Source organism: Myripristis murdjan, chromosome 23, assembly GCF_902150065.1.
Source record: "Myripristis murdjan chromosome 23, fMyrMur1.1, whole genome shotgun sequence".
Classification (NCBI taxonomy): domain Eukaryota; kingdom Metazoa; phylum Chordata; class Actinopteri; order Holocentriformes; family Holocentridae; genus Myripristis; species Myripristis murdjan.
Genome location: NC_044002.1, coordinates 17,615,172 through 17,642,823, shown reverse-complemented (window position 1 = coordinate 17,642,823; position 27,652 = coordinate 17,615,172). Strand labels below are relative to the sequence as shown.

At 41.9% G+C, this 27,652-nt stretch overlaps 1 protein-coding gene across 1 annotated transcript in view; it reads left to right on the top strand.

Annotated features, from left to right (window-relative positions):
* Window positions 1-27,652, top strand: part of celsr1a (cadherin EGF LAG seven-pass G-type receptor 1a) — a 121,232-nt gene that overhangs the window by 90,165 nt on the left and 3,415 nt on the right. Inside the window, 20 exon segments of the mRNA XM_030046081.1 lie at window positions 259-400; window positions 2,916-3,036; window positions 3,684-3,867; window positions 7,009-7,110; window positions 9,022-9,116; window positions 10,144-10,353; window positions 11,006-11,189; window positions 11,522-11,665; window positions 11,821-12,004; window positions 13,709-13,876; window positions 14,305-14,431; window positions 14,670-14,870; window positions 19,217-19,391; window positions 21,018-21,130; window positions 21,259-21,338; window positions 21,576-21,702; window positions 21,816-21,941; window positions 22,769-22,905; window positions 26,918-27,018; window positions 27,108-27,251. Of these exon segments, the coding sequence (XP_029901941.1) occupies window positions 259-400; window positions 2,916-3,036; window positions 3,684-3,867; window positions 7,009-7,110; window positions 9,022-9,116; window positions 10,144-10,353; window positions 11,006-11,189; window positions 11,522-11,665; window positions 11,821-12,004; window positions 13,709-13,876; window positions 14,305-14,431; window positions 14,670-14,870; window positions 19,217-19,391; window positions 21,018-21,130; window positions 21,259-21,338; window positions 21,576-21,702; window positions 21,816-21,941; window positions 22,769-22,905; window positions 26,918-27,018; window positions 27,108-27,251 (2,865 nt within the window).

Below are 27,652 nucleotides of genomic sequence, written 5' to 3'. Positions count from 1 at the left end.
CACCCTTGGCAGTGCTTGTATGTAGAGGTAACACAAAAACACCCCTGTTCTTTCAGGCTTGTTATCACTATCCCAGACGTCTTGTTTTTTTTTTTTTTTTTTTTTTCCAACTGAAATGCCGAGCCTGTAGCTGGAAAACTGACCTCCACTTAACATTGAGAAGGAGTCTTATCATCTCGGCGCCCTTTAAATATTGCCAGGCGAGCTTTGATATCGCTGTATTCACTCTTCTCTCTCGTCCACGTCTCCGTCCCTCAGGTTACTTTGGTAAAGAGTGTGTGGACGCTTGTGCGCTCAACCCCTGCGAGCACATCTCCACCTGCGTTCGCAAACCCAGCTCCTCCCACGGCTACACCTGCGAGTGCGGACAGAGCTACTACGGCCAGTACTGCGAAAACAAGTAAGGGCCTTTCCTGAACCTGCGTGGCCTGTTGCTTACCAAATGTGCTGGTGATTTTGATGTGCAAGCCCATGCCAAGCAGAGCGGACTTCATGATGATGATGATGCTGTTAACTGGTTCCATTACTGGCTGCATGATATGAAACTCAGACAGACCATAGCCCTGAAGTGCAAAACACAACTTTTCAGAAAACAACTGAGCAAAAGTGGAAACACAACAGCATTTCTGAAAACGAATGCACAAAACCCAAACCATGACATGGCACAAATGCACACAGTTGTTTTAAATGTCCCCTAATTATTTTAATCTAACCTGCCTTAGCTTTTACCTCAGCTTGTGTTCAGAGTTCATGCTGCAGGTGGCTTGGAACAGGAAATTATGTCATCAATATAAACACGAGAAAACTTGTTTTAATTATAAAAAAAAAAAAAAAAATGACAGAGACTGACTTATGTCATTATTGAGTTATTTTTTGGTCTCATTCTGACTAATGCGAGAATCTGTTTTCAGTTGTTTTTTTTTTTTTTCATTTGTTTCCTGAAATGCAAATTGTACCACAACAATGTAAAAACGAGGCTGCCAAACTTCTCAGCGGTGGTCTCATTTTTTACAGTAATTCTATTGATATTTCAAAATTCACACGGCAAAGATTGTTTGATGCTGAAAAGCAACACACAGGATCTAAATTCTTAGTGTGCAAAATGACAACAGTGACGCAGAGGTCATCCAAATGATGAACTTTAAATAATGATCGTTTACTCCAGAACACCCGATGGAGCAGTTTGGGGAGCGAGGTCTTCATATCCAGATGTTAAAAGTGAAGCGGGCGTGTGTTGAATTTTCACAGCAGATGTGTAGACTTTGTCTCCCACAGCGAAAGAGCCCTCTAATCTCCTCTGGTTATATTAGGCTTATGCCAGGCTCTTGTACTGGTGCCAGCGTCCTATCGCCCGCAGTCCTTCAGAGCGGCTTTATTAGTCAGTAATCTGAGCTTGATCGTGTTTGTGTGTTTGTGTGTGCGAGGGACAGAAAGAGAGAGGGAGAGAGAGAGGGAGAGAGAGAGAGAGAGACGAGGGGAAAGCAGAGATCACACATCAAAAAGAAATGATCAAACTATCAGGAGGAAGTGGAAGCTTATCCGCTCCTTCTAATTTACTTGCAAATGAACAGACAGATGCACATGCACACAAATATGCAGTCATACACACGTGCTCTCTCTCTCTTACACACACACACACACACACTCCTTTGTCCCGACAGTTGCAGTGCTAAAATTGGGATCTGGGAGCTGCTGACATAAGATTAGATAAGATATGATAATATAAGAACCTACAATCATCGCAGTGGGTTCATTACAGCAGTAAAAGTTAGATTATACAGTAGGAATGACTATAATATAAATATAAAAAATGGAATATATAAACGATGGGGATTATGTAATGATATGCAGCCAACAGTTTCAGAAATGTGCGAGTTGAAAGATCGACGTGACATGACTCGGCAAAAACAGCAACATATACTATCAGAATATGTAGTAACAACATTTAGTGGGATTTTATCGCTTTACTGCCCTGCATTTGAGAGGAAAATATTGCACTTTTTACTGCGCTACATTACATGGAAGGTCAGAGAAAACCTAAGAAATCAAGTGTGTGTTTCAGTTCTGTGTGATTTGTTGTATGTGTGCAGAAGTCAGTCTATAGTCTGTTTGCACATGAAGTATCAGGGTATGTAGGTATGCATTGTAAGGAATGTGTATAAAACCACATGTGCATTAGCCTGCCATGACTGAGCCAGTCATTACCCCGTGACCCCTGACCCCTATGACACGCATCACTTCCTGTCTGAGGCAGGATGTGAGATTCCCTCTCCCTGCCTGACTGAGCCTCTATGGGTGTTTAGTCTCCGCTGCCCCGAGACCCCGCCTTGCCCCTATCAGATCACATCGCAGTGTTGGAGATCGCATCTCTAGGGAGAGAGAGAGAGAGAGAGAGAGAGAGAGAGAGAGAGAGTGCCTATGTGTGTGTGCATTGGTGTGTGTGTCTGTGTGTGTGTGTTCTGCTGTGTATATGAATGAGTCACTATCTTAGAAGTGTAGAGGAAGTTTATTCTAGATCTGTGGTGACAAAAAGCTTTTAGTCGAAGATAAACTTACAAGGTAGTCGCCTATCAGATTTGGAGTTGTTTTGTTTTGTTTGGCTTTGTTTTGTATTTTTTTTTTTTTTTTTTTTAAAAAGCTAGTTTCCAAACATGCATAAACCTGAAAAAAACTCATATTATCACTGTCACTGTCTCTTTATCTGAGAGTGCTGTCATTGTCAAGAAAGAAACCATGATAAAGATACAGAAAACAAGTGAAATCACATTTTTGCAAAGTAATGAACTTTCTGTTGATGATTTTATTCTGCTTATTATTTTCACTCACTGGAATGAGATCAAATGCCTTGTTATTGATCGGCATTCATCACAATGTATTTTGGCCCCGTTCTAAAATGTCATTGCATGCGTTGTCAGGGCGGAGAAGCCGTGTCCCCGAGGCTGGTGGGGGAGTCCCATGTGTGGACCCTGCAACTGTGACGTCAGCAGGGGATTTCACCCAGAATGCAACAAGACCACTGGAGAGTGTCGCTGCAAGGTAAAGACGGGCCTGCATTTTGATTTGTCCCCTTATCCTGTGTTAAGGAAGCTGAAAAAGCTGTTTGTTGCCCCTGCCTTTTCCCTTTTTTTTATAAAAAGGGGGATTACTCCTCACACCTGGGCCAATCTTCAAAACCGTCTTTGACAGTTTATATCCATGATCACAAATCATAATCCTTCAGTTTGTAATCATTTGAACTGGCTTTAATCCTTTTTTATTGTGTTGCATTGTTCTGTTTATAGTTCTGTATTTTATTACTGCATGACTTTGTATCTCTTGGCATTTTTTAGTTGCCATTTATCTTCTTTACTTGGCAAACATGCAGTGTATCTCTGAGTTTAAGGTTGTTTCCAAAGATGTGAGTCAAGGGTAAAAGAAAACTTATGTTTTTTCCAAGGCTGAAGGGTGATGCTCTTACTTTCAATGGTTTTGTCCTTTATTTAAACAGCAAGTGGAGAAAGAGACAATAAAGCAAACAGAAAAAAGCTCTGTCATGGTTCAGTCAGTCAACACCATGCTATAAATTTACCATATAAAGATTTGTTTCTTATTACTTCCATATCACCCCTTTCTTGTCCCTCCTCCTGTCTACTTCTGTTTGCTGTCCTCCATCCCTCCTTTCCTCTCTCATCTTCCCCCTGCAGGATAACTACTATCGTCCAGAGGGCGACGACACCTGCCACCCCTGCGAGTGTTTCGCTGTGGGCTCCGAGTCTCGAACCTGCGACCCGCAGACCGGCCAGTGCCCCTGCAAGGGTGGCGTCATCGGCCGCCAGTGCAACCGCTGTGACAACCCTTTCGCCGAAGTCACTGGCAGTGGCTGCGAGGGTATGCGAAATCACGGACTTCAGATAATCAAAAACCTCAAAAAGGTCACATTTTGAAAGAAATACGGCAGAAATTTAAGGTAGAGGTAGAGGAAAAAGGTGGATTGATTAAACAGCAAATAATAGATGTGCAGGTTGGATGACACTGAGTAAAAAAAATTCAAATTAAAAGTATCTGGCTCACAAAATAACATGAAAACTAAAATATTAAAGAATGCTAAATATTTAGCTGTTCAAAGATGTTTTCCAAGTACATAGACCTTTTATTGAAACCATGAGTGTCACGTTATGTCATTTTTCTTTTCTGCAAACGGATGTTGCACCACAGAACAAAAACCTTTCAAACAGTTGACATTCAAAACATGCTTATTAATGCATCATTTCCAAAGTTGGGTGCATGATTCCTTCAACGCTATAGTGCAGCAAAAGGGCAGGATCAATAGATTAAGTGTCAGAGGGAGACAAATGCTGTCGCTCACATCTGCTGGTGTTGCAGTCGAGCTAACTTTGCCTCTTTGTTGCCACCCAGTCAAGCAGAAGAGGCGAGTCTGGCGAGCAGGCTAACTTGGCATCGGCTGTGCACACACACAATACAGTAACGCCGAATAGAAAAGGCCAGAAAGAGAAAACCACAAAGTCCCTCACAGAAAATGATTGTCTGTCCGCTTGCTGCTTTTTGACCCAAGATGAGCATGTCAGAGTCGGTGAATGTGTTCAGACTTTTGATGCGCGAAAACTGCAGGCTCTGTTAACGGCAGCGCGAGGCCCCCTGTTGAAACACTGACGCGCCGCATTTTGTTTTTTATTCACGCTTCAAGTGGATTTCAGAGGGGGTTTTTTTGGAGTTATGATGAGCGATGGAAGATGAAAAAATGAAACGGTGAAGGAGAAAGGAAGGAAGAATACAAGGAAGGAAGGATAGATGAAGGATAAAGGGAGGAAAGAAGTAAAAATGGAAGACTGAAAAGAGGGAAAGAGAAGGGAAGAGGGTGCACTGCAAAAACTCAAAATCTTACCAAGATTATTTGTCTTATTTCAAGTCAAAAATGTCTTATTACACTTAAAATAAGACATGATCACCTCAGAAGTAAATTGTTTTTAGACAATTGTCTCTTGTTTCAAGTGAAAATTTGCTTGTTTCATTGGCAAAATTTGTTTCTTGTTTCTAGCTAAATTTCACTTATTTCAAGTGAATTTTCACTTTTTCCACTGGCAAATTTTGCCAATGAAACAAGCAAATTTTGCCAATGAAACAAGCAAATTTTCACTTCTTTCAAGTGAATTTTCACTTGAAACAAGTGAAAATTGTCTAAAAACAATTTACTTCTGAGGTGATCATGTCTTATTTTAAGTGTAATGAGATATTTTGACTAGAAATAAGACATTTTTGACTTGAAATAAGACAAATAATCTTGGTAAGATTTTGCGTTTTTGCAGTGTGGGGGAAAAAAGAGCAAGGAGGAAAGAAATGAGAGGGAGAAAGTGGACAATGGAAAATATAGGAGAGGCGATGAAGGAAGGATAGGAACAAGAGAGAGAGAGACAGAGGTAGAATAAAAAAAAAACGGGAGGATGGAGCAAAGCCTGGAAGTAAGGCGAGAAGGGAGGTGGAGGAAGTGCTTACTGAAGAGGAGCCAAGGCCTGCGTCCCTCCTCTCTGGTCCGCTCTCGTTTCCAGCGTGTCACTGAGATGTGAACGTCGGTGTCAGGCCTCATCCCAGCCTGTCAGCCCTGGAGCAAACACAGCCAGCGGCCACTGAGACGGCTCCTCGGAGAGACACACAATAACTCTGTGGTTAACGCCGCTGCGGCCTTCAAAGTCGTCAAACTGCCTTGCGGTTCAGCAGGAACGCTCCTCAGAGACTTGGACCCACACTGCGGCATGAGGGGAAATACTATCTGAGAAATGTAACCATGAAAGTAGTATATGAATATGACAGCTTGAGTTTTACACACATTACATCAAATGCAAATGGTTTGTTTATGCTCATATTAGTATTAGATATAAATTACAAAAAAAATCTGCTTGTGAAATTAGGTACATTTTCATAGACAGCTTGTGTTGTGTGTCACGGCGTGGAAGGGACACATAAGAGTTAATAAAACTGCATGGGATTAAAGGCCTTGTGACACATGCCTGGGACTGACTGTGCTGCGCATTGGAAGCCACAAACAAGCCAACAAAGTCTGCAGGTCCCAACCTGGCTTGTTTTGGAGATTTATTAACCCAGATATGCCGACATGAATTATGTATTACCGCTTGTGCAAGGGCGGCGTGGGATTAATTAGGCTCAATATCACCGCGCTGATCTGTCTGGCTCTTTTGTAAGATGGTGGGGCTGGTTAGTCAAGATGGCGCCCTGGCATGGAAGCGGCGCAGATATTTACCTTCTGTGCTGAAAATAGTGAGGTTTAAGTGTTGGTTGGAGTTAGGAAATCGTTTGGTTAAATGTGAATTTAAGTTTAACTCGAGTGTTACTTGGACACTTGGTCAAATATTGATCCATGTTGCTTTTATGTGGACTGACCTGCAGGCAGTAACCGCTGTCGAAAGTGTTAAAATCCTGTTTTTCATAAACCAAGTAAAAAAAAAAAAATTACATTTGGATGACATAATCCAACTTGTTTCCAATTCCAAACAATAACCAGAATTTTCTTGAATCGAGTGTCATTTATCTTGATCCTAGTTGGCTGATCTACCTTATTCTGCCTTGTTTCAACATATTTATACTTGTTTCCAGAAAAAAAATCCTGAATCAATTGAAAGTTTATTGAAAACAAGTGGGATTATCTTATCCTACTGGCAGATATTCTCACTTGTTTAAAGAAAAACGAGACTGCATACGAGAGTAAATGACTTGGTAAGATGAGTCTTTTTCAGTAGGTGTGCTGTATATACAGGTGCGACACTTTTAAACATTACCCGACGCAATCAAATAGATATTTTATTTTCAACACCTCGCCTGACATGTTATGTCGTAAAATTTGAGAACGAGGAATGCTGTGTGTTCAGCTCCGGGGCTCCTGTAGGCAGTGTTTGTGCTTTGTGGATGCCAACCTCGGCAGACTGTGGCTTTGAAAGCAAACTCAGCCCCGAATTCACCGTCAATCACTGTGTGTCCTGTGTGCCCTCTCCTCCTCAGTGGTGTACGAGGGCTGTCCCAAGGCGTATGATGCAGGCATCTGGTGGCCCAAGACCAAGTTTGGACGCCCGGCCGCCATGAACTGTCCCAAAGGATCCATCGGTGAGTGCTGCGCCGACAACTAGAGCATGTGGAGCAGATATTTAGTCCTGAAGCGAGTCAATGCATCAAAGACTTAAGAGTCAACTTCAGTGCCGAGGTTAATGTAAAGGTCATGGTAAACTTTTTTCATTCCAGAACAGAGAAATTCTGGTGCTCAAGCAGCAAAACACAAGGAAAAAAAAACACACACTGGCAGTAGCTGCTCTCCGTGTGAGTCACAGTTACAGTGTAATGACACACCAGTGTTTAGATATACTGCTGAATGGGTGGTTTATGTGAGTGTGTGTGTGTGTGTGTGTGTGCTATTCCTGGCCATGAGCCACCTGAGCATTTTAAACACTCTCTCTCTAAACACTCCACAATGACAACGCTCTCTGATTGGCTCGTTAGTCCAGTAGAGACCTCTCGTCAGCCAATCATGTAAAGGCCTGATCTCTAGAGGCATTCAAATACAAACAGCAGGTATTGTTAGGGATAGAGTTGGCAATGTTTCCCTCCCGGCTGTGTGTGTGAGTGTGCGTGTGTGTGTGTGTGTGCGCGCGTGTGTGTTTGCATAAAAGAGAGAAAGAGAAGGGGAGAGCGAGACAGAGACAATAGAGGTGAAGTCAAGACTCAAGATCACTGACCTGTTCCCAATAAAGCACTGTCACTTCCCTGGTTCCCTCTTGGTTACCGCCGTCACCATGGCAACCCCTTTGTTGCCCCTCCAGACACGTTGGGCAATTCATTTCGGTAACGTTGCTCGTCGTCCTCTCTCAGGCCATTTACAGTAACTGTTTCTGCCTTTTCGAATAATGGAAAGAGCATTAGAGGAGACTTTGCATTTGTTTTTTTGGCTCCTTTCTCAGACTGGGGAAGAATCTGCTTTAGATATTTCATCCAATGTGGGTGCATCGATTTTACATTTCATTGGTATTTATTTAGCAGTTGCCCTTTTGCAGAGCAGCTTGCAGTTGCTGACCAGAGGGTGTTCAATATCTTGTTTAAAAATGCTCTAATATTACCTCTAAAAGGGAAGCTACACTTAAGTAAAAATCAATCTACACTGCAAAAACGCAAAATCTTACCAAGATTATTTGTCTTATTTCAAGTCAAAAATGTCTTATTACTAGTCAAAATATCTCATTACACTTAAAATAAGACATGATCACCTCAGAAGTAACTTGTTTTTAGACAATTGTCTCTTGTTTCAAGTGAAAATTCACTTGAAACAAGTGAAAATTTGCTTGTTTCATTGGCAAAATTTGCCAGTGGAAAAAAGTGAAAATTCACTTGAAATAAGTGAAAATTAGCTAGAAACAAGAAACAAATTTTGCCAATGAAACAAGCAAATTTTCACTTGTTTCAAGCAAATTTTCACTTGAAACAAGAGACAATTGTCTAAAAACAAGTTACTTCTGAGGTGATCATATCTTATTTTAAGTGTAATGAGATATTTTGACTAGTAATAAGACATTTTTGACTTGAAATAAGACAAATAATCTTGGTACGATTTTGAGTTTTTGCAGTGTAGTACTCCCTAGGTGCAGAAAAAGGGGACTCACTTAATTCTTAGTGGCGTAATGTTTATTTAGAGCATCCAGCCACTGAATTTTTCTAGGTTTTATCCCTGACAGCAACATGTCAAACTTGTTTCACCAGCCTGGCTGTCGTGTACTGAAATGTGCCAAGCAAATATTTTGATATTAAACCCGTGTCTGCAGTCATTTGTAGCGTCTACTTGTAACATTTTATTCCTCTGACTCCATTTGAGGGCAATTTCCCAAGTTGATACCACATTTTCTGTGTGAAAATGTAGTGCCGGTTTGGGTTGACTCCTGCGCAACACCTTCAGTCAAAAGCTTGCTGGAAACTTGACTGAACTGTTTTCTTTCTTTCTTTTTTTTTTCCCCCCTGCCTGCCTCTCTCCAGGTACGGCCATCCGCCACTGCAACGATGAGAAAGGCTGGCTGCCGCCGGAGCTCTTCAACTGCACTACCGTCACCTTCTTCCATCTGAAGAAACTGGTGAGTGCTGTACAGCTGTCTGACCACCAGCAGATAGAGGAACATGATCGATATGTAGATTTGACTTTAGTCGACTGTGTAATTTACAAAAAACAATTGTCTTCAGCTCTTGTTCAGTGCCTTTGTACTGAATAGATATTGAATTGGGCTTTTAATAATGGGGAGTCCTCTGCAGGGATCCTTGTTAGTAATGATCATTATTATTGTTTATTTATTTATCTATTTAGAGAGGACAGTGCACATTAATTAACATTGCTGTAAATGTGCCAGTGTTAGCCAGAGGCTAGTTTACAACCGCAGTCCTCTGACATGATGCTAAAGAACCATTAAAATATACAGAAAGGGACACAAGGGTCATAATACATAAAAACAGGGACACAGGAGACATAAAATTAGAGTAAAAATACAACATATCCATGTGGGAAACAGAGACCGGCAGACAATGACACAAAAGAGAGACAATCAATTATGCAATTAAATAAAATTGGCCAAGATGAACTGTCAGGGATGGATAAATGAGATGGAGGTGCAGCAGTGCAAAGACCAGAGCAGGGTTTCTTGTTGGAGTTGTGCTAAGATGGATTGAGAAACACAACGAAACAAAAGATATACAGTGTAATAAAGTGCTACAGTGCTCATGGAAAGTGCTGCAGTGCTCATAAAAGTTGTTGAGGTTAAGGGTTAGCTGTCAGAGGTGAGTACTGTACATCAACCAAGTATTGTTGATGTTTTATTGAAAGTATTTTGAAGAGCTCAACCATGTTTTGTAAGACTGTTGATGTATGTGCACCAAAGTGTAACCTGAGATCACGGTCTGTTGGAGACTCAAATAAAATACTGCACCTATTGTTGGTTGAACCTGAACATAACACTTAGGGATTAAGCTTCTCAAAGTCTCGCTAATCTTGGGATTGGCTGATTTATATTAAGTTTCATTTCAGCTGCTCACCTTTCCTTTGACCTGCTTTTATTCTTTCCCTCCATTTTCATCCCCCATCTCTCCTTTGCTCTTCATCCGTTACTCCAGAACGAGGACCTGCGTCGCAACGGCTCGAGGATGGACAGCGAACGCTCCAAGACCATCGTGCGCCTGCTTCACAGCGCCACCAACAACACCGATCGTTACTACGGCAACGACGTGAAGACGGCGTCCCAGCTGCTGAATCGGGTGCTGCAGTACGAGAGCCAGCAGGCGGGATTTGAACTCACTGCCATGAGGGACGCCGAGTTCAATGAGGTAGAGAAGAAAAACGCCAGGACACGCTGATCTGCTGCTGTTTGAAAGGAGCTCACGTCTCTTTTCCTGGAAAAAAGATTTAGCAGAGTTTTGGGAAACCCAGTCCATAGTACTGGGAGTGCTGGTGGCACACTGCCCTCCACTGGTTGTTCCTTACTGGGAGAGCAATTCAATCCATCTCTGCTGTTTTCTGGGACATCCACCTTCCACTGTTGCTTTAGCAGGGTTCAGAAAGTGTTTTCGTTCATTGTAATTGTTAGATACTTCCATTTTTCATATTTTCTGAATATATTCCAAATGATCTGAGTGAAAAATGCATGGCCAAGAGCATTTTGATGAAGCAGCATTTAAAATCAGTGGCTGTTTTTCTGAAAATATGAACTTGTGTCAGCTGAAGAAAAACACTGATGGCACTGCTTTTTAGATATCTTTTTACAGAGCATCCCCTTTCTGAGCATTTAACAGATTCCATGTAAATAAAGATAATGGCAGCTGAGAAAATAAAGCTGTGTATGTACACAGCCTTTCAAATGCAGAAAAGAATAACTAATGCTATGTATGATATGTTACTTGTGGGTAATTAAATAATGTCTATATTAGTGGTAATGAAATCCCTTAAAGTTGGATCTCCTCTCCTTTGGGGTCTTTGCAGAACTTGGTGCGAGCCGGCAGCGCCATCCTGGATCCTGACAACAAGGAGCACTGGGATCAGATTCAGAGGACGGACGGCGGCACCGCCCATCTGCTCCGCAACTTCGAGGACTACGCCAACACGCTGGCGCAGAACGTCAGGAAAACCTACCTGAAACCCTTCACCATCGTCACCGACAATATGAGTGAGTAGAGGAACTGTGAACATGTGGCGTCTGCACACAGGATAACCCACAATGACTTCTATATTAATTATCAAATTAACTGAACTCATTTTTCAGTATCTCTAGATTAAATCTGTTCTTGGTTGCTTTATTTTATTCAACATGGACTGACATTTTTCAAGACTTTGCCAACAAATAATATCTTTTGTATCCTTTGTCTTTATTTCTTCCTCTTTTCTCTTATTTTTCCTGCTCCTTTCCGCCTCCCTCTCCTCCTGCATACTTTCCACACTTCATCTCTTCTAACCTCCTCCTCCTTCCTCTTCTTCCTTCCCTTCCTTGCTGTCCTCCAGTTGTAACGGTGGACTACCTGGACGTGTCGGACCCAGAGAGAGCGACGTTCCCTCGGTTCCAGGAGATCCAGGAGGCCTTTCCCAAAGAGCTCGGGTCGTCCGTGCACTTCCCCAAGTTTAACATCCGACCTCAGGATCAAAGAGGTAAGAAAACTCTGAGAGGATCAGACAAAATTTTAACCTTGAATTGAGATTCACTGAAAAAAAATAGATTGGTTTCATTATTTTGTTGAAATTAAAATTGCGTCCATTCAAGCATCTCTCTCTGTCTGCCTGCGTCTTCATTCTTTTTAACTCAGTGGAGCCCAGCCCTGCCCCATCAGGCCGGACTGAGCCGCCCGAGGAAGAAGAGCACACGGTGGCCAACAGGAAACGCCGCCACGCCGAGCCCCCCGCCCCCCTTCCAGTTGCCGTGGTGATAGTGTACAGGTCGCTAGGCCAGCTCCTACCAGAGAGATACGATCCTGACCGCAGGAGCCTCAGGTAGATGCCTGACATTTGGTGAAAAACACTGAAGTGCATTCAGATGAATTATGTTATGGTAATTTAGTGCAATCCTACCGATAATATAACTGAAAAATCAGATTTTGTCCACCCGGTTTGATAAAATTTGAACTATAAATGTCTTATCATCATCTTCAAACTGCTTATGTCTTTTGTTTTATCTCAAATGCATTACAGTGTCATATGCTACACTATGGTAGCACATAATTAAGAGTTAAAAACTCTTGAGGAGCATTGAGGAGGTAAACTATGCACAAACTTCCTCACAAACTAAAATAAGGCACAAGTACAATTATATTTAATACGTAGCAGGAGAGAGCAGAGCCTCAGAGAATGATAAATGGAATAATGGTGTCTGAATCCTCAGTAATTGTGTATATGCTGCTGTATATTATTCATCTCAATCCAAGATTAGCAGAAACATTGACATCCGCATGTTCAGAGCAGGGCTGCAATATTTCACTTTTAAACAGCACATGAGAGTGAGGACGTCATAATATTTAGGCGTGTTTGAAAGAACTGCCTTATCAGCGCTAGTGTAAGCCTATGAAGTTCTGGATATGGGTACACACGGAGGCCTCTGTATTGTTCGAGCGTGCGGAGGGAGAGAGAGTTACCAAAATAGGTTCCCGAGATAAGAATAACAAGATAACAAAGTGAATGTCAAAGAGATACGAGAGATTATGCCCCAATGTAAATAACCTTTGAGTCTACATTTATGGTATATATGATAAAAAAAGATTTGTGCGCATGTGGGTGTGAGCTTGAGTGTGACTGATTGTATCTGCATAACGAACATCTAGGTCTTTTATAGCGGCTGTAAACTGAAGAGGTATGTCAAAAAGAGCACTAATGAGCACTAATCCGTACCATGTCACATCCAGGGATTTTATGGAAAGTCATGAAATTTTGAAAAGTCTACTCCAGACAAGGACAATTAAAGATTAAAGATTAAAGATTAATCATTTCTTGGGACAAGTTGTGGAATTTTGTCACCCTTAACCCTATAAAGCCTGAACTATGAAAGAATTGGCAGAAAATTGCAATTTTTTGAAATTGAACCCTTTATTTAGTCCTGTAACAAAATATATATATATAAAATATATATATATATATATATATATATGTTATTACACGACCTTTCTGGTGTATGATGTATGATATGTACTTGAAGTGCCAATGGTATGGTCCAGGGTGAACAGGGGAAGTGTTCAAAGGTATACAACAGTATTTTGGTCAAGTATTGATTAAACTGAAAACAAAAAACGGAATTGAAAATGTGTATCATATGTGATACGAATGGCTTTATAGGGTTAATTTAAAAAAAAAAAAGTGAAGCTGAAGTGAGAATAAAATGTTGTTCAAGGAAAAAAAAAAGCGTACGGTCATGGAAATTCAACACTTTAGACGTGGTAAGAATTAAAAAAACTTAATCATTTGACAGCAGGATGGGAATGTGGGAGACACAATCCTTGCTTATACAATAAATAACAATAAATAGCAACAATTTATAAGACAGTTGGCAACTTTAACTTGCTGATAGCTTTAAATGCTTAATTACAGTTGATACACATCTTTATTTCCCAAAAGGTATATATTGATTTTGGAGTGCAGCTCATTTTTTCATATGTTGATGCTTGCATGCGTTCATCTGCTGCTGTGTGTTGACTTGTGTGCGTCCAGGCTGCCCAACCGCCCGGTGATCAACACGGCCATCGTGAGCGCCGCCGTGCACAGCGAGGGTCCGCCCCTCCCCGCCACCCTGGACCCGCCCATCACCCTGGAGTACACCCTGCTGGAGACCGAGGAGCGGAGCAAGCCCGTCTGTGTCTTCTGGAACCACTCCATCGCGTGAGTCAGATGTTCCCACGCACAAACGCACACACACACACACACACACACACAGATGCGTGTTTATTTGGTTTCTTTCTTTTTCATGCTTCATCTGTCCTTCCTCCCAACTTACCATCCTTTAATTCTCCTTACCAGGACATTGTCATGATGAATCAACTCTTCCTTCTATCTGTGTCTTGCATGAGAGCTCAAACTCAAAAAATGCAGATGCACACACACACACACGCACACGCACACACACCAATACATTCAATAGCTCTGAGATTAACTTCTGCAAATAAACCTGTATTCATTTTGTTGCATTTGCACCGCGCTGTTTTGATTGCAGCGACACATCATGTGCGCTTTGTTACCGCTCTGCCTCACTGCTTGCTTGTGTGTGTCTGTGCATGTGTGTGTGTGTGGGTGTGTGTGTGTGTGTTTAGGATCGGAGGGACAGGTGGTTGGTCGTCTAAGGGCTGCGAGCTGCTCAACAGGAACAACAGCCACATCAGCTGTCAGTGTAACCACATGACCAGCTTCGCCGTGCTCATGGACATCTCCAAGAGAGAGGTATTGTGAAAAGAGTTACCGCTTCAAGATTAAAGGAATAATTCACCCAAAAAAATATATATTCTGCATCATTTACTTTGGCTGAGCTATTCTTTTGACTTATGAGTGTAACATCCATTTCAGCTGGGTTATGTGCCTGTGATTTATTTTATTTGTTTGACTCGATGTCTTGGAATTACAGGAAGAGATGAGATTGAATTATGATGAGATGAATGTTTCTTTCCCTCCCTCTCCACAGCATGGTGACGTGCTCCCTCTGAAGATCGTCACCTACACCACAGTGTCGGTCTCGCTGTTCCTCCTCCTCCTCACCTTCATCCTGCTCTGCCTGCTCCGCCGGCTGCGCTCCAACCTCCATGCCATCCACAGAAACCTGGTGGCTGCGCTCTTCTTCTCCGAGCTCGTCTTCCTGCTCGGCATCAACCAGACCGACAACCCGGTGAGATGTGGATTACATGATGTGGATTATTAAAAAAAAAAAAAAATTCAGATGATCTTACAGGTTGTGCAGAAGATAAGAGTTTGGGATGGTGGATGTTAGCTACTGCAGCTCTAAGCACCATGCAGGCTTCTTCTGCATATCACATTTGGACACCAAGTCACACTATCCAGTCAACAACATCTATTTTATTGAAAGGCCAAGAAAGGATCTTACTGACCAAAACTGCCAAATGTAAAGGAAAAAAAAACAACAAAAGCTCAAATTTTAGATTTTGAATATAGGCATAAAATAGTGTAAGAAATACACGACTCAGGTGTGTTGGAAAAATAATTGAAGTGAATTAAGAGATGCATCCCACACACTGTATCTATCTCCTTGTCTTTTTGTAACATTCAGTGTGAGTTTTTATTTTTATTTTTATTTTATTTTATAAACTAAACTCCATCCATGCTGTTACGGTTTGTACATTTCTAAGGCTTGTAGGGTTTAGTGATGGATATTTAGCACAACTTTTACCCGAGTTGGCGATGAACCTGAAGTTTCACATCTCCCTGTCATGCCGGGCCACCCACCGCTATCTTTTCTGCCTTGGAGTTATTTGCAGAGTCATGAGAACTCTTTGACTCATTTCTTATCATATGGGGGGCTAGTTTGATGGTACCAACTCATTAAGATGCACAAACAAGAGAAATTTACACACTCATGAACACGCAAATGCACGCATAAACAAATTTGTGAAGACATTCAAAATAAGAGTCCTGTAAAGAAATCAGAGAAAAACGGGAAATGTAGTGCAAAAAAGAAGAATCAAAATTCGGCTGTGACTTTTATCCAGAGTCAGGCTCACACACCAGTTAGTACTTTTCCGATGCTCGCGGCGCGGTGGATCCCGAAGCAGGATAAAGCTGCCTCTCCCCGGTGTTTACTGCATTAGAAATTTCCAGGCATGCGATGATATTTGTTGGCCCGCAGGCACCCGTCTAACGCCGCGTTGACAGGGGCTTTACCAAACTCAAAGGGCCAAGGCCTCCCTGAGAGCCTGTCTTTATTTGACAGATTATGCGTTTTTATACTCGGCTAATGACTATAATGGTGAGGAATGTGCTGGATGCTGAACGCCTCTCTATATATAACCTCCTCAATTTGATTTCGCTGAGCTGAGACTCCTGGTTGTTTGTAACTTTGTTATTTGGATCAAGTATCTAATTGGAAACAAGCAGGTTCAAGGATATAGGCTGAGATAGAGCAGTGTAGGATGTGCAGTGTGATGATTAAAATTGCAAATCTGATTAGTGGGGCGTGTTTTTAAGCTTGAAATCGAGTTTGGAGTCCGATTGATCACAGTAATGGCCACAAACATGCGCACACACACACACATATACAGTAGGATCAAAAGTGTGGGAATTCTTTGAAGTCTGCTCACACACACACACACACACACACACACACACACACACACACACACACATACATACATACACAGCTCCCGGGGCCAGTAGCGGAGACATGCTGTGACTGGTACCTGTCTCCAGATGCAGGCCTCGGGGCACTAGACCCTGACAGAGGTTTCCCAAAACAACTTCTTAGTTTTCACTTGATAAATCTCTTGCGCGGTGGCGGTACAGAAAACATCATTAATCTGTTAATTGACAGGTAATCCCCTCCTTGAGAAGAGATGAGATTTGTCTAACCAAGGCGCTCGGTGAGTCCCAGAGGAGACACGAGGACAGATTTACACAGCGGACTATAAGCACTGCAGCCACCGCTGAGTTTAGTGCTAACATGAGACATGTGGAAGTGTGTGACGCCTCCTCTGACAAAGTGATTACTGGCATGACAGTAAATATTATCATGGAAAATCATTTACGTTACTGCTGTCTCCATCTCAAAGACTTTTACTTTTCTTTTAATTATCACAAGAACTTTTACTTTTCTCCATTAATTTCAGGTAACAATTTTATAAAATTGTTTATATGGTATTATAAAAAATGGCACTACTACCTATCTGTCACACACTATCTCGAACATTTTATATAGAAAAGCAGGTTGTGTAGAATTGCCATGATTTGGATACCACAGTAGCTCATATATTATCATCGTTCATCATAATTTCAGTTCATTTGTTATACGTTTTATTTTTGCAAGGTCAGATTTTGCATCTCTGTTGTCGCTGGACATCTGAGGCTAGTCTGTCCTGATTTATCCAGTTCAATCCTTAAAATTGACTCATGCATGGAATAAGTGCATCGGCTCTGGCTGGTCTGGCTGAATCAGACGACAACAGACTTTAAACATGTACAGAAAGCAAGATCATCTGCCAGCCTTCACACTCGCGGCAAATTAACACCCAACCGGCAGCCAGCAGCCAGATGTTGGTAAATTGTGAGTCTCCCAGAGCGGCTTGCCGAGTCACCATCTATTTTTCAGAGGTCCTTTGTCTTACTGTGTTCTAACAGCCACATTTGATCAGCAAAAAAACGAGAAAAAGCAGCTCAGGAGTTTTGGTATTCGTCACAAACTGTGGCCAGCACTGCCGTTGTCTTAATGATCACATTTACATGCACACCACACTGCAAAAACTCCATCTTAAACATTTTTTTTTATGAGATAATCCCTCTTGTTCCCAAAGCGCTGTCAGGATTTCCAGCGCAGTAGTACCAAGAAAATGACACTTGATTCTGGAAATGTGTTGATTCGCATTGGAAACAAGTTGTATTATCTCATCCTACTGGTTTATTAAAGCGGCGATTTTTTTTTACAGTAGAAGAAACTGCTGTGATTAACCAGGTTAAGGCTTGAAATGAGTGGATTCAGCTATACAGACTAGTCAGACTAGTTAAATCAGACCAGCACAGAACTGTATAAACAACATCTCATTAGGTGCCCAGGTTAAACTCTGAGGGTATTGGCTTCCCTCTTGTAGAAACAATCAGTGTAGAAATCAAATCAGTGTTTTGACTGGGATGACTGTGACTCACACACTGACTCACTGCTGGCTGTGTCAGCTCACTGTACAGTACGACCTTCTACTGAAAACAGAAGCCAAGTCTGCATACACACTCGTTGGGTTTCTAGAGAGAGAATGAGAGAGAGAGAGAGAGAGAGAGAGAGAGAGAGAGAGGTTGGGAATGAGAAAGAGAGAGAGTAATTAAAGTTTGTTTTCAGCTTGTTGCATGTTTCTGTGCATGCATGCTTTGTGTCCTATCTGCTTAATTGTCTGTCTGTGTGTGTGTGTGTGTGTGTGTATTTGTGTACATACACTGGTGTTTAGGTGTGTGCCGTAAGTGTGTGTGTGTCAGTACTGTGGAATGCTGTCAGTGTGAGCCCAGGGCCATCTGCACAATGATTTATGACCCTGTCAAGGTAGACTCTCTCTCTCTCTCTCTGTCTCTCTCTCTCTCTGTCTCTCTCTCTGATCTCCACATCAACCACACACACTATTGCTCTATCTCTCCTGCTGGGACATTCCCTGACACACCGCATTCCTCTCATGGAGCGGTGATGGAGAGAGGGAGGGAAGAAGATGGAGAAACGAGAGAGAGAGAGAGAGAGAGGGAGGGAGATTTTTGTTTCGTTTCATTGTAGCGACATCTTTGGTGCTGAGCGCTCACTGCTGTAGTGTTTTTGCAAGGCACTTTTCCGGGATTTCCTTGGATTTTCTTTTGCAAAGTTCCTGTAGGTGGCGCTCTTTTCTTGGCCCTCATCGCTCATGCTAACCACCCGGTTCCTCCTCTGTTTATTTCAAACACTGACACACACACACACTTGCACAGCTCTACAGCAGACGTTGGTGAAAAGACTAACCACCTGCTGGGAAGTTTGTGTCATCACGCTACAAACTCATAAAGAGTTGCTGTAGCCTGAAGTAAAATATGTCACTTCCCGTGGAGGATTTTTTTTTTTCCCCAGGAAAGAGTGCTACCTGACAGCAAACGTTGAAAGCCCTCATGCACAGGATTTAGCTTGAATCACTGTTTTGTTGTTTTTTGGTGCTGTGAGTTTAAGGCACAGCGGGTTATGGTGCTTCCGAATGCGTTTATTTTTTATGATTATACCCTGGGCCACTTGGAAGCACCGCTCCTTCTGTTTTTACATGGATATGAAATGATGTTGCTTTAACTGTTAAGCTTTCTTTTGCATAGAAGAGCTCTGTTTGCAAAGAAAGCGGTGGTTGATTGATTGATGGATGGATGAAAAGACAAAGTGGGAGGTAAAAACAAACGCAGGACAAAGCTGCTGTTGAATTTGGATTTCCTCCAGGTGGAGACACCCAAACTTGTGTCTCTCTCTCTCTCAATCTCAATGTCTCTGTCCTTCTCTCTCTCTGTCTGTCTCCCATCCAGTTTGTGTGCACGGTGATAGCCATACTCCTCCACTTCTTCTACATGTGCACGTTCGCCTGGATGTTCGTGGAGGGCCTGCACATCTACCGCATGCTGACCGAGATGCGAAACATCAACCACGGCCACATGAGGTTCTACTACGCCATGGGCTGGGGCATCCCGGCGATTATCACAGGTGAGGGACGCGCACACACACACACACATGCGCGTGCGCACAAACATACACACACACGCTCAGAGGCACCACAGTGGCAGGGAGTATTCGTGCCACGACTCGCCTGCATTAAGACGATGTGATCCTCGTGGGAAACTTACTGCAGTGAAGCAGACAGACAGATATGAGAAAAAGAAATGTGAGAGACAAGAGTTTTTTTTTTATGGAAATAAAAATCTGCAATATGTGAAAATATGAAGAAATACACAAATAAATTTAATTAAGTGTGTTCCAGATTTTTCTTCTCTCAAATGTCATGCAACTTGCAGTCATGTAGCCGGGAAAAAAGGTGCGTGTGTAGCTAGAAAGTTTGCCCCAACATGCTACAAGCTCATAAATAATTTTACTTATTTATGATGTAAGTCTCCATGGATATTAGTAATATAATATAGCTTAGCATCCATAAAGCAAGTTGTGTGATTTGATTTGTTCCATTTGTGCCACTTAAGATTTTATGTTCACTGCATTTTTTTTATTATTATTATTTTATATCTCTGTGGTGCACTTCCAAGTTAGATGTGATGGATGAAATGCTTTTTGCGATATCAGTTCATTGCCAGTAACAACAATACAAATCAGCGTGAATTAAATTGCATTGAGATATAATGTGAAGCTGATATGGAAAAATGAAAAAGGTCAAACACACAGAGATCTAAAGGAGACAAAGAGCAAAAAAAGAAGAAAATTACAGATGGATTACAGAGATGGATAACCTGGATCTAGTGGGGAAAGTGGGGATTAGGAGGGAGAATGCGAGAGGCGGGCAAAGAGCGAAGGAGTCGGGGGAGATCCAGAGGTCACCCTCAGTTACGGCTAATGCAAACTTTGAAGGTTTCCTCAGGGTGAGAGCTGAAGGTTTTTCAAGTGTGTGTCTGTCTGTCTGTCTGTCCGCTCTCTGGCAGGGAGAGAGACAGGGAGAGGACAGAGAGACAGAGAGATGGAGAGGTGAAGGGGAGGTGAGAGGGAGAGGTCGCGTGGACAAAAATATACCAGAAAAAGGAAATTTTTATTATTTATTTATTTTTTTTGTTATTTATTTATTTTTTTTATTTTTCAGTGATGAGCAATGATGATTGGTTTTGTGTAGACTGGTTTAAACTGCTTCAGAACTATATTTTTAATTTTTAATTTTGCTTATTTTTTCCCTGCTTCCATTTTAATACTTTCTGTTATTCTGTTATTTTCAGCTCAGTAGATATTATTCCTGCTGTAATTTCTAAGTGGGGACAGACATTTACAGGTGCCCTTAGCTTTAGTGAGCCGGATAAATTTGACGTTCAAATTAAAGATTTTCAATTCCCATCTTTGCCTACGTTCAGGCTGTCGAGAGCAAAGTTGCATTGATCTTGCTTTGTTTTCCCCCTAGATTTACTTTGCATACATTTGAACTTTTTTTGTGTTCGGTCTGAACTTATGGTCAGGGGAAGAAGGGGAACAAAGAATTTGACAAGGAGGATGAGTAAGGGAAAAAGAGTATATATCACCAGCACTGGATGATTTTGATTTCGAATTTGATTTTGAATTTATAATCCTGTTGACACGTATTTTGTCATATCCCTGTGTGTGTGTGTGTGTGTGTGTGTGTAGGCCTGGCTGTGGGCCTCGATCCTCAGGGCTACGGGAACCCAGATTTCTGCTGGTTGTCCGTCCACGACACGCTTATCTGGAGCTTTGCTGGGCCCATTTTTGTAGTTGTCCTGGTAAGCGCCTCAGAACGTGTGGATTTTTAGCTTTAACTGTTTCAAGCGGTAACATTATCAAACAGTGCTGCTGTACAAAATCAGATATACAAGAGTGAATTAAGTGTTGTCTGCTCATCTGTGTCAAGGTGAACATCGTCATCTTTATGCTGGCTGCCAAGGCCTCCTGTGGTCGCCGGCAGAAAGCCTTCGAGAAGTCAGGAGCTATGTAAGTTTCTCGCTTGCATTCACAATTCCACGTAACATGACTTCTTCTTCTGCAAAATCTCACATATTAGTCAGTTTTAGAGCTGAAACAATTTATTTAGTGAGTAGCTCCAAAAAAGACAAAATAAATCAATGAATTGTGAATTGAGATCCGGATTCACACCTTTTGTCAGTGCTGATTTACTTACTGGTGTCCATCATGTGTGTTTGTGTGTGTGTGTGTGTGTGTCCACCCCAGTTATGCGCTGCGTATGGCCTTCCTCTTGCTGTTGCTCATCAGCGCCACCTGGCTGCTGGGTCTGATGGCGGTCAACAGTGACGTCATGACCTTCCACTACCTGTTCGCCGTCTTCAGCTGTCTCCAGGTAACAGAGTGTGTGATGGATGAGGATAAGACTGTGTTTATTCTGCTCATGTCTCGTTATTTGAAATAATTATTTGAAATTAAACCCTTGGCTGATTTTCTCTCGCTTTACAGGGAGTCTTCATCTTCTTCTTCCACGTGATCTTCAACAAAGAGGTCAGGAAGAACCTGAAGAACGTCTTCACGGGAAAGAAGAGCGTACCAGACGAGTCCAGCACCACCAGGGCCTCGCTGCTCACTGTGAGTGGACACACACACACACACACACACACACACACACACAGATGGATGACAGTGTAAAGGCAAACTCTAGGTGACTGATTGATCCATGGCATGTTGAAAACAGGGTTTTAAGTGCTGTATAATTTAAGGGCCAGCGACACAAACATGAATACTGCCATTTGAATGGATTTATGGTTTCTATGCAAATGCTTTCTTTTAGCGTTACATTTCTACTATCCATAGTGAATGAGTTGTCATTAAACGATTTCATGAGTATTATAATAATGTAAACTATATGCCACAACCATTTTGGTCAGCAGATCTCAACTTAAATCAACTCAGTTTGAAAATTCAACAAGGTTCCACTACTATTATCAAAACACCAGTATCATCAGAATAGCCCTTTTATTGGTTGTTGAATTGGTCTTGAATCCATCTCCGGGTAGCTTCAAAATGGTCTTAAAGAAGTTTTAATTTTGACTTTCTAAAATCCAGGAAATGATCTTGAAGTGTGCACTACAAAACCCCCACTTGTTTCTGAAGCTAATCAGCTTGTTTCCAGAATATTATTCAATCAAGGGAATCATGTGTTCCCAGAAAAATTCCTGAAGCCACTGCATCTGCATTGGAAACAAGTGGGATTATCTTATCCCCCTGGCAAAGTTTTTTTTCACTTGATAGAAGAAAAAGAAGATTTTAACACTGAATATGAGATTAAATGACTTATGTGAGTGTTAAAGTGGTTAAAAGTGGTTATTTTCAACCATATACATGATGCTATTGTTTTCTCTCTCTATCCTTCATCGTTGTCCCTCCCGTCCCTCCGTTGTCCCCTCCGTCCTCAGCGCTCTCTCAACTGCAACAACACGTACACGGACGACGGGCCACTGTACCGCTCGGCCATCGGGGAGTCCACCGTCTCCTTGGAGAGCACGCTCAGGTCAGCCAAGAGCCGCAGCAGCTACCTGGCTTACACACTCAGGTACAACACACACACACTGACCGCATGGCCGCTTCTACTGCACGGCTGCATGAGGAAGGGGCAGGCATGGAGTGTGTGTGGACGGGAGTGGGGGAGCATGACAGTGAGGATGATGTGTGTCAGTGTGAGACTGTTTGCTGTCTCGCTTACAGCTGCGGGGTTCCTACGCAGTCTCGAAAAGTGAGGAATATGATTTTGATCATTTCCAGGTTTCCACAGATTTGTAAACTGTGTCCTCAGATTTTGAAGGAAAATCCATGGGCATGGATTTGTAATCTGAGGGCACGGATTAGGAATCTGAAAGTTTGGTTTGTAAACCTTACACACAGATTTCTAAACCAAGAGTGCAGATTTACTTTTTTTTTCTCACATGACCTAATGTGGGCTTTATAGAAACGTATGGAAAAATGTCTGGAAAAATGTTTTCCTTTCCAGACTATTGTTTCCATGTACACTTTCCCACAATGTGTAATTCCTAAAATTGCAACAAATAAATCACAATATGTTTTTCATTTTGAAGGAGACATGTTTTACACTGAGAGAGCACGGGTGAGCATGAAGTCTGGCCAACCACAACAGTTGCTCCTCTCTCTCCAACTTAGCTCCAGTTCACTCATGGCCACAAGATGTGCAAATGCAAATTTTCATATAAGTGGCTAACCCGTCCAGATGATTGAAAATGGTTAGTGAATGATCCAAAATCCAAAGCAAAAGCGGTGTGTAAATTATGTGCAAAATTGTTTGATGTATTAAACAAGGGTGAGGCAGCCATTTTTCTTTCTTAGCGTCTAAATAATATACAGGATAAGTTATTAGTTATCAGCATTCTGGCATAGCATGAAAAAGTCTACTGAGAAGTCTGGAAAAGTGTATAATTTTGAAATGGAAACTGTGTAGGAGCCCTGCAGGTGAGCTCTGTGCATGGCGCAGTGCATGTGTGGCTGTGTCTGTGGGGACTGCTTTCTGTTTTCTTCTTTCCTTCTTCATCTCCCTGCTCTTTTGGTGATGCATCAAATGTTTCACATATACTAACAGCCCCCCAAGTTCCCAATTATGACACACATACACATACATACACACACACACACATGCACACACACCCTCCTTGCTCCTTTTTGAAGTCTTTAGCTTGGTGTCTCTCTGGGTGTTTCTCTAAATTTACAGTGTTTTTCTCTGTTTTTCTGCACATGCATGCCGCCACCAAATGGCACTCATGTAATTTTGTGATTCTGCTTGCATGAAAAAAACACATTAAGACCGGCAAGTGCATGGCATTTCTGCAAAACTGCACACAGACCCACACGGACACATAGTGAAACATATTCCACCAAGGCAAAAGAACACACCACATATATATTAATACATACTATCCATCCATGAATACTGTGATACATACTGAGAGAATGAACGAGTAATTCTCTTGGTGTGAAATGCTCCACTGTGTTGTAGTGTATATTGCATGACATGAGGATGAATGAAATGTGCTCATGAATGTGGAAATGTCAGAAGGAACTGTTTTTTTAAAGAATTACCCGTGTGTTTTGGAGGTTATTATTCTCTGTCAGACAACTTACCCATTAAGTGATGGAAATACAGAAATCAATCAAATCCGATTCATCAAAAATTATTTGAGTAGAGAAATCATCCATGTAAAGCGTCTAGTCTGGTGCACCACACTAAAAATTTAGCATACGTCATGTAGAGTGGTTGCAGTCAGCTAACATTTTACTAAAACGTGAGAACATGAGAACTTGTTGCAGCTCCAAAACTAAATTATATGTAATATTAAATGATACACGGTTAATTCTAGTGGTTTTGTATTGGACACTGGTCATATGTATTTAATATATGATGCACTGTTTGTTTAAAGCACAGTTTGAACTGCCAGGGACTACTTTCTCTGTTTCTATGGGACGTGGTCGGCGATATGAGATTGTGTACAGCTAAAAATCACTACCCAGTGGATGAATACATTGTTGCTCACCTGAAATAGTTCCCAGGTTACATCAGCTATATTGACTCAATCATATTTCGTTTTTTAGAGTTAGAAATCTTAAGACCATATAATAAAAAACACTAAAAATCTTTGATTCCTAAAACCTCACTCAGGTAATTATAGCCGCCTAGTATCACAAGATAGTGCATGTTAACTTGTTAGTATGGAGCTCTGGGGTGATGATCTGACAGGATACATCGTTGATTTCAGTGCCTGTGCTCTCATGCATTAAATTTCAAGTTGGTCAACAGGTCACTCTCTCAAAAACATGTTGTATTGCTTCAGTAAATCCCTAAAAACCTGACTTTGTGAGACATTTCCTCTCCAGGATGCGGCTGATCTCCTGCTAGCCTCAGCTGCCCGTCTCGGGGGCTGTGTGTTGCTGCGTCAGCTGTGTTTTCATTGAGGTGCAGCGGTATTACTTACACATACCTGGTGTTTTAAACAGTTTTACAGAATCAAGGTTAGGTCTGACTGTACGCCTCGGCTCATAAAGCTGTCATCTGGGTAATATGAGCAGACACCTGGGTCAATGAGAGCAACAACCCCAGGGGGATGATGCTTTGTGGCGTGCTGCCGGTGTGTGTGTGAAAGAGCAAGTTAGAGACCGCAACACAAAATAGAAAAATAAGGCATATACTTTATGTATTTCTTCTGATATACATTTTCCTCTAATTGATGGGGCTGTATTTTATTGCATTTTGTATCATGTAACAATCCCTGTGATATACTTTTCCTCATATTTACATGAATCCATCTTTATATTTTACATATATTGTTATTACTACCACAATACAGTACCCTTATTCTCACTTTTATTATCATTATTAATGTTATACTTATTTGTTACCACCAAAGCTTTAGCAACACATACTGAATTTCATGCTCAGTGAACTGAAATGAGTGCATTAAAAGAGAAAAAAGAGGAGGAAGATGGAGATGGTGAAAGAGATGGTGGAGAGATGGAAGAAAAGTGACAGAGAGAAAAAGAGAGAGTGGGAGAGAGAGGGGTTGAAAATGAGAAAAGGGAGGAGGTAAAGACAGAAGAGACAAAGAAAGAGAGAGAGAAGGATGAGAAATTTTGGAAATGAGGCAGATGGGACTTTACCTGTTGAAATGGGAATGTAATGTGCGCACACACACACACACACACACTCTCACACACTCACACACTCACAGTCCCTGCGGCTGTTGGCATGGCTCCAGCTGCTTCCAGATGCTTCTCTCTGATCCTCCATCAGGCGGGTCAGAGCCTCCAGTAGTTTTTTGCCCTCCAGCCAGCGTCTCAGTGCAGCCTGGTACAGACAAGTACAGGAGGAGAGGAGAGTGAAGGGGAGAAACAAGCGAATAATGATAAATGACTTTATTTGCACCGAAAAATTCAAGATGTTTTAATCGCCATTTACTAAATAAAAGACCTCCATTTATGTTGAAACTGTCCCAGTAGAGGTTGTATGTGATTGTTGCACTCTTATTGTTGCACTTCTTATGAAAATTGTCTGTACACTTCCTGTCTTTTACTCTATTTAAATCAGTTGTGCACATGTTTACATGACTTTGGTAACAATGTCAACCTTCCTAGTCTCTCCTAAGTGTTTTCTCTCAGCACCACGATCTGTTTTATTTGGCTAGGATCTTCACTTTGTGCTTCATTAATTCCGGGGATATGCCAGAAATCATACAGAGGCAGAGTTCGTGTTGCCTCAGGGGGGAAAAAAACAGGGTAAACGCAGCATGGGAAGCCACTAAGATTAAAGGCAGCTTTCACTGTTGCAATCTTTTTGTTGATGCCATCGACAGAGGCAAGTGGGAGATGTCTGGTGTTTTAGCTGTTGTTCGTTTGTCATCCCAGGCGTCATGTCGGGGCTTGAACTAACTTTCAGCAACATTATACTTTCTCCTATATCACCCCCACCTCCTTTCCCCCTCTCTGTCCCTGAAACTTCATTTTCTCTTCTCCCCATTTTTATTTCTCTTTTCCTCACTTTGTCCTCCCCTTACTCTCTCTCTCTCTAGGGAGGAATCGGGTCAGAAGCCCAGCGTTTCTTCAGGAACGGCTAAAGGACACACAGATCTGGATGGACCTCTGTTCCATAGAAACGGCACCAAGGGAGACGGTAAGCCTTTACTTATTTTCTTCAGTGTTTCTGTTATTCCTGAGAGGCAGAAATCAGAGTAAACATTTCCTCCTCCTTGCCCCTGTCAGACTCCGACTCGGACAGCGAGTTGTCAGTGGACGAGCACAGCTCCTCCTACGCCTCCTCCCACTCCTCCGACAGCGAGGACGACGACATCGACATCAAGCCAAAGTGGAACAACGAGAGGCAGCCCGTTCACAGCACACCCAAAGGTATGGCAGCTCCTGCTTAGTCCAGTGGGGAGAGGAAGGGTTAGGGTGTCACCTTCCATCAAAGAGTCCATGAAAATGCAAGTGTACAGCGCTTTAAAATTTCCAAGGATGTTAAAACTATGTTGTTGTTTTTTTCAGTTACATTCAAAACATTCAGCTATTCCAGTACTGTCCATTAACTAAAAGTGGCTTATTAAACCTGTTAAGGCTGATAAGATTAACCATAAATTAGAGATTATTAAAGTAGTAGACAATGAGGGATTATCAGGAGAAAAATAACAAAGACAAAGCCTATTAAAAGCAAGGGTTCTCTTTTACTATTGTGAAGCACTTTGAGCTGCAATTCTTGTATGAAAGGTGCTATACAAATAAAGTTTTATTATTATTATTACTACATTATG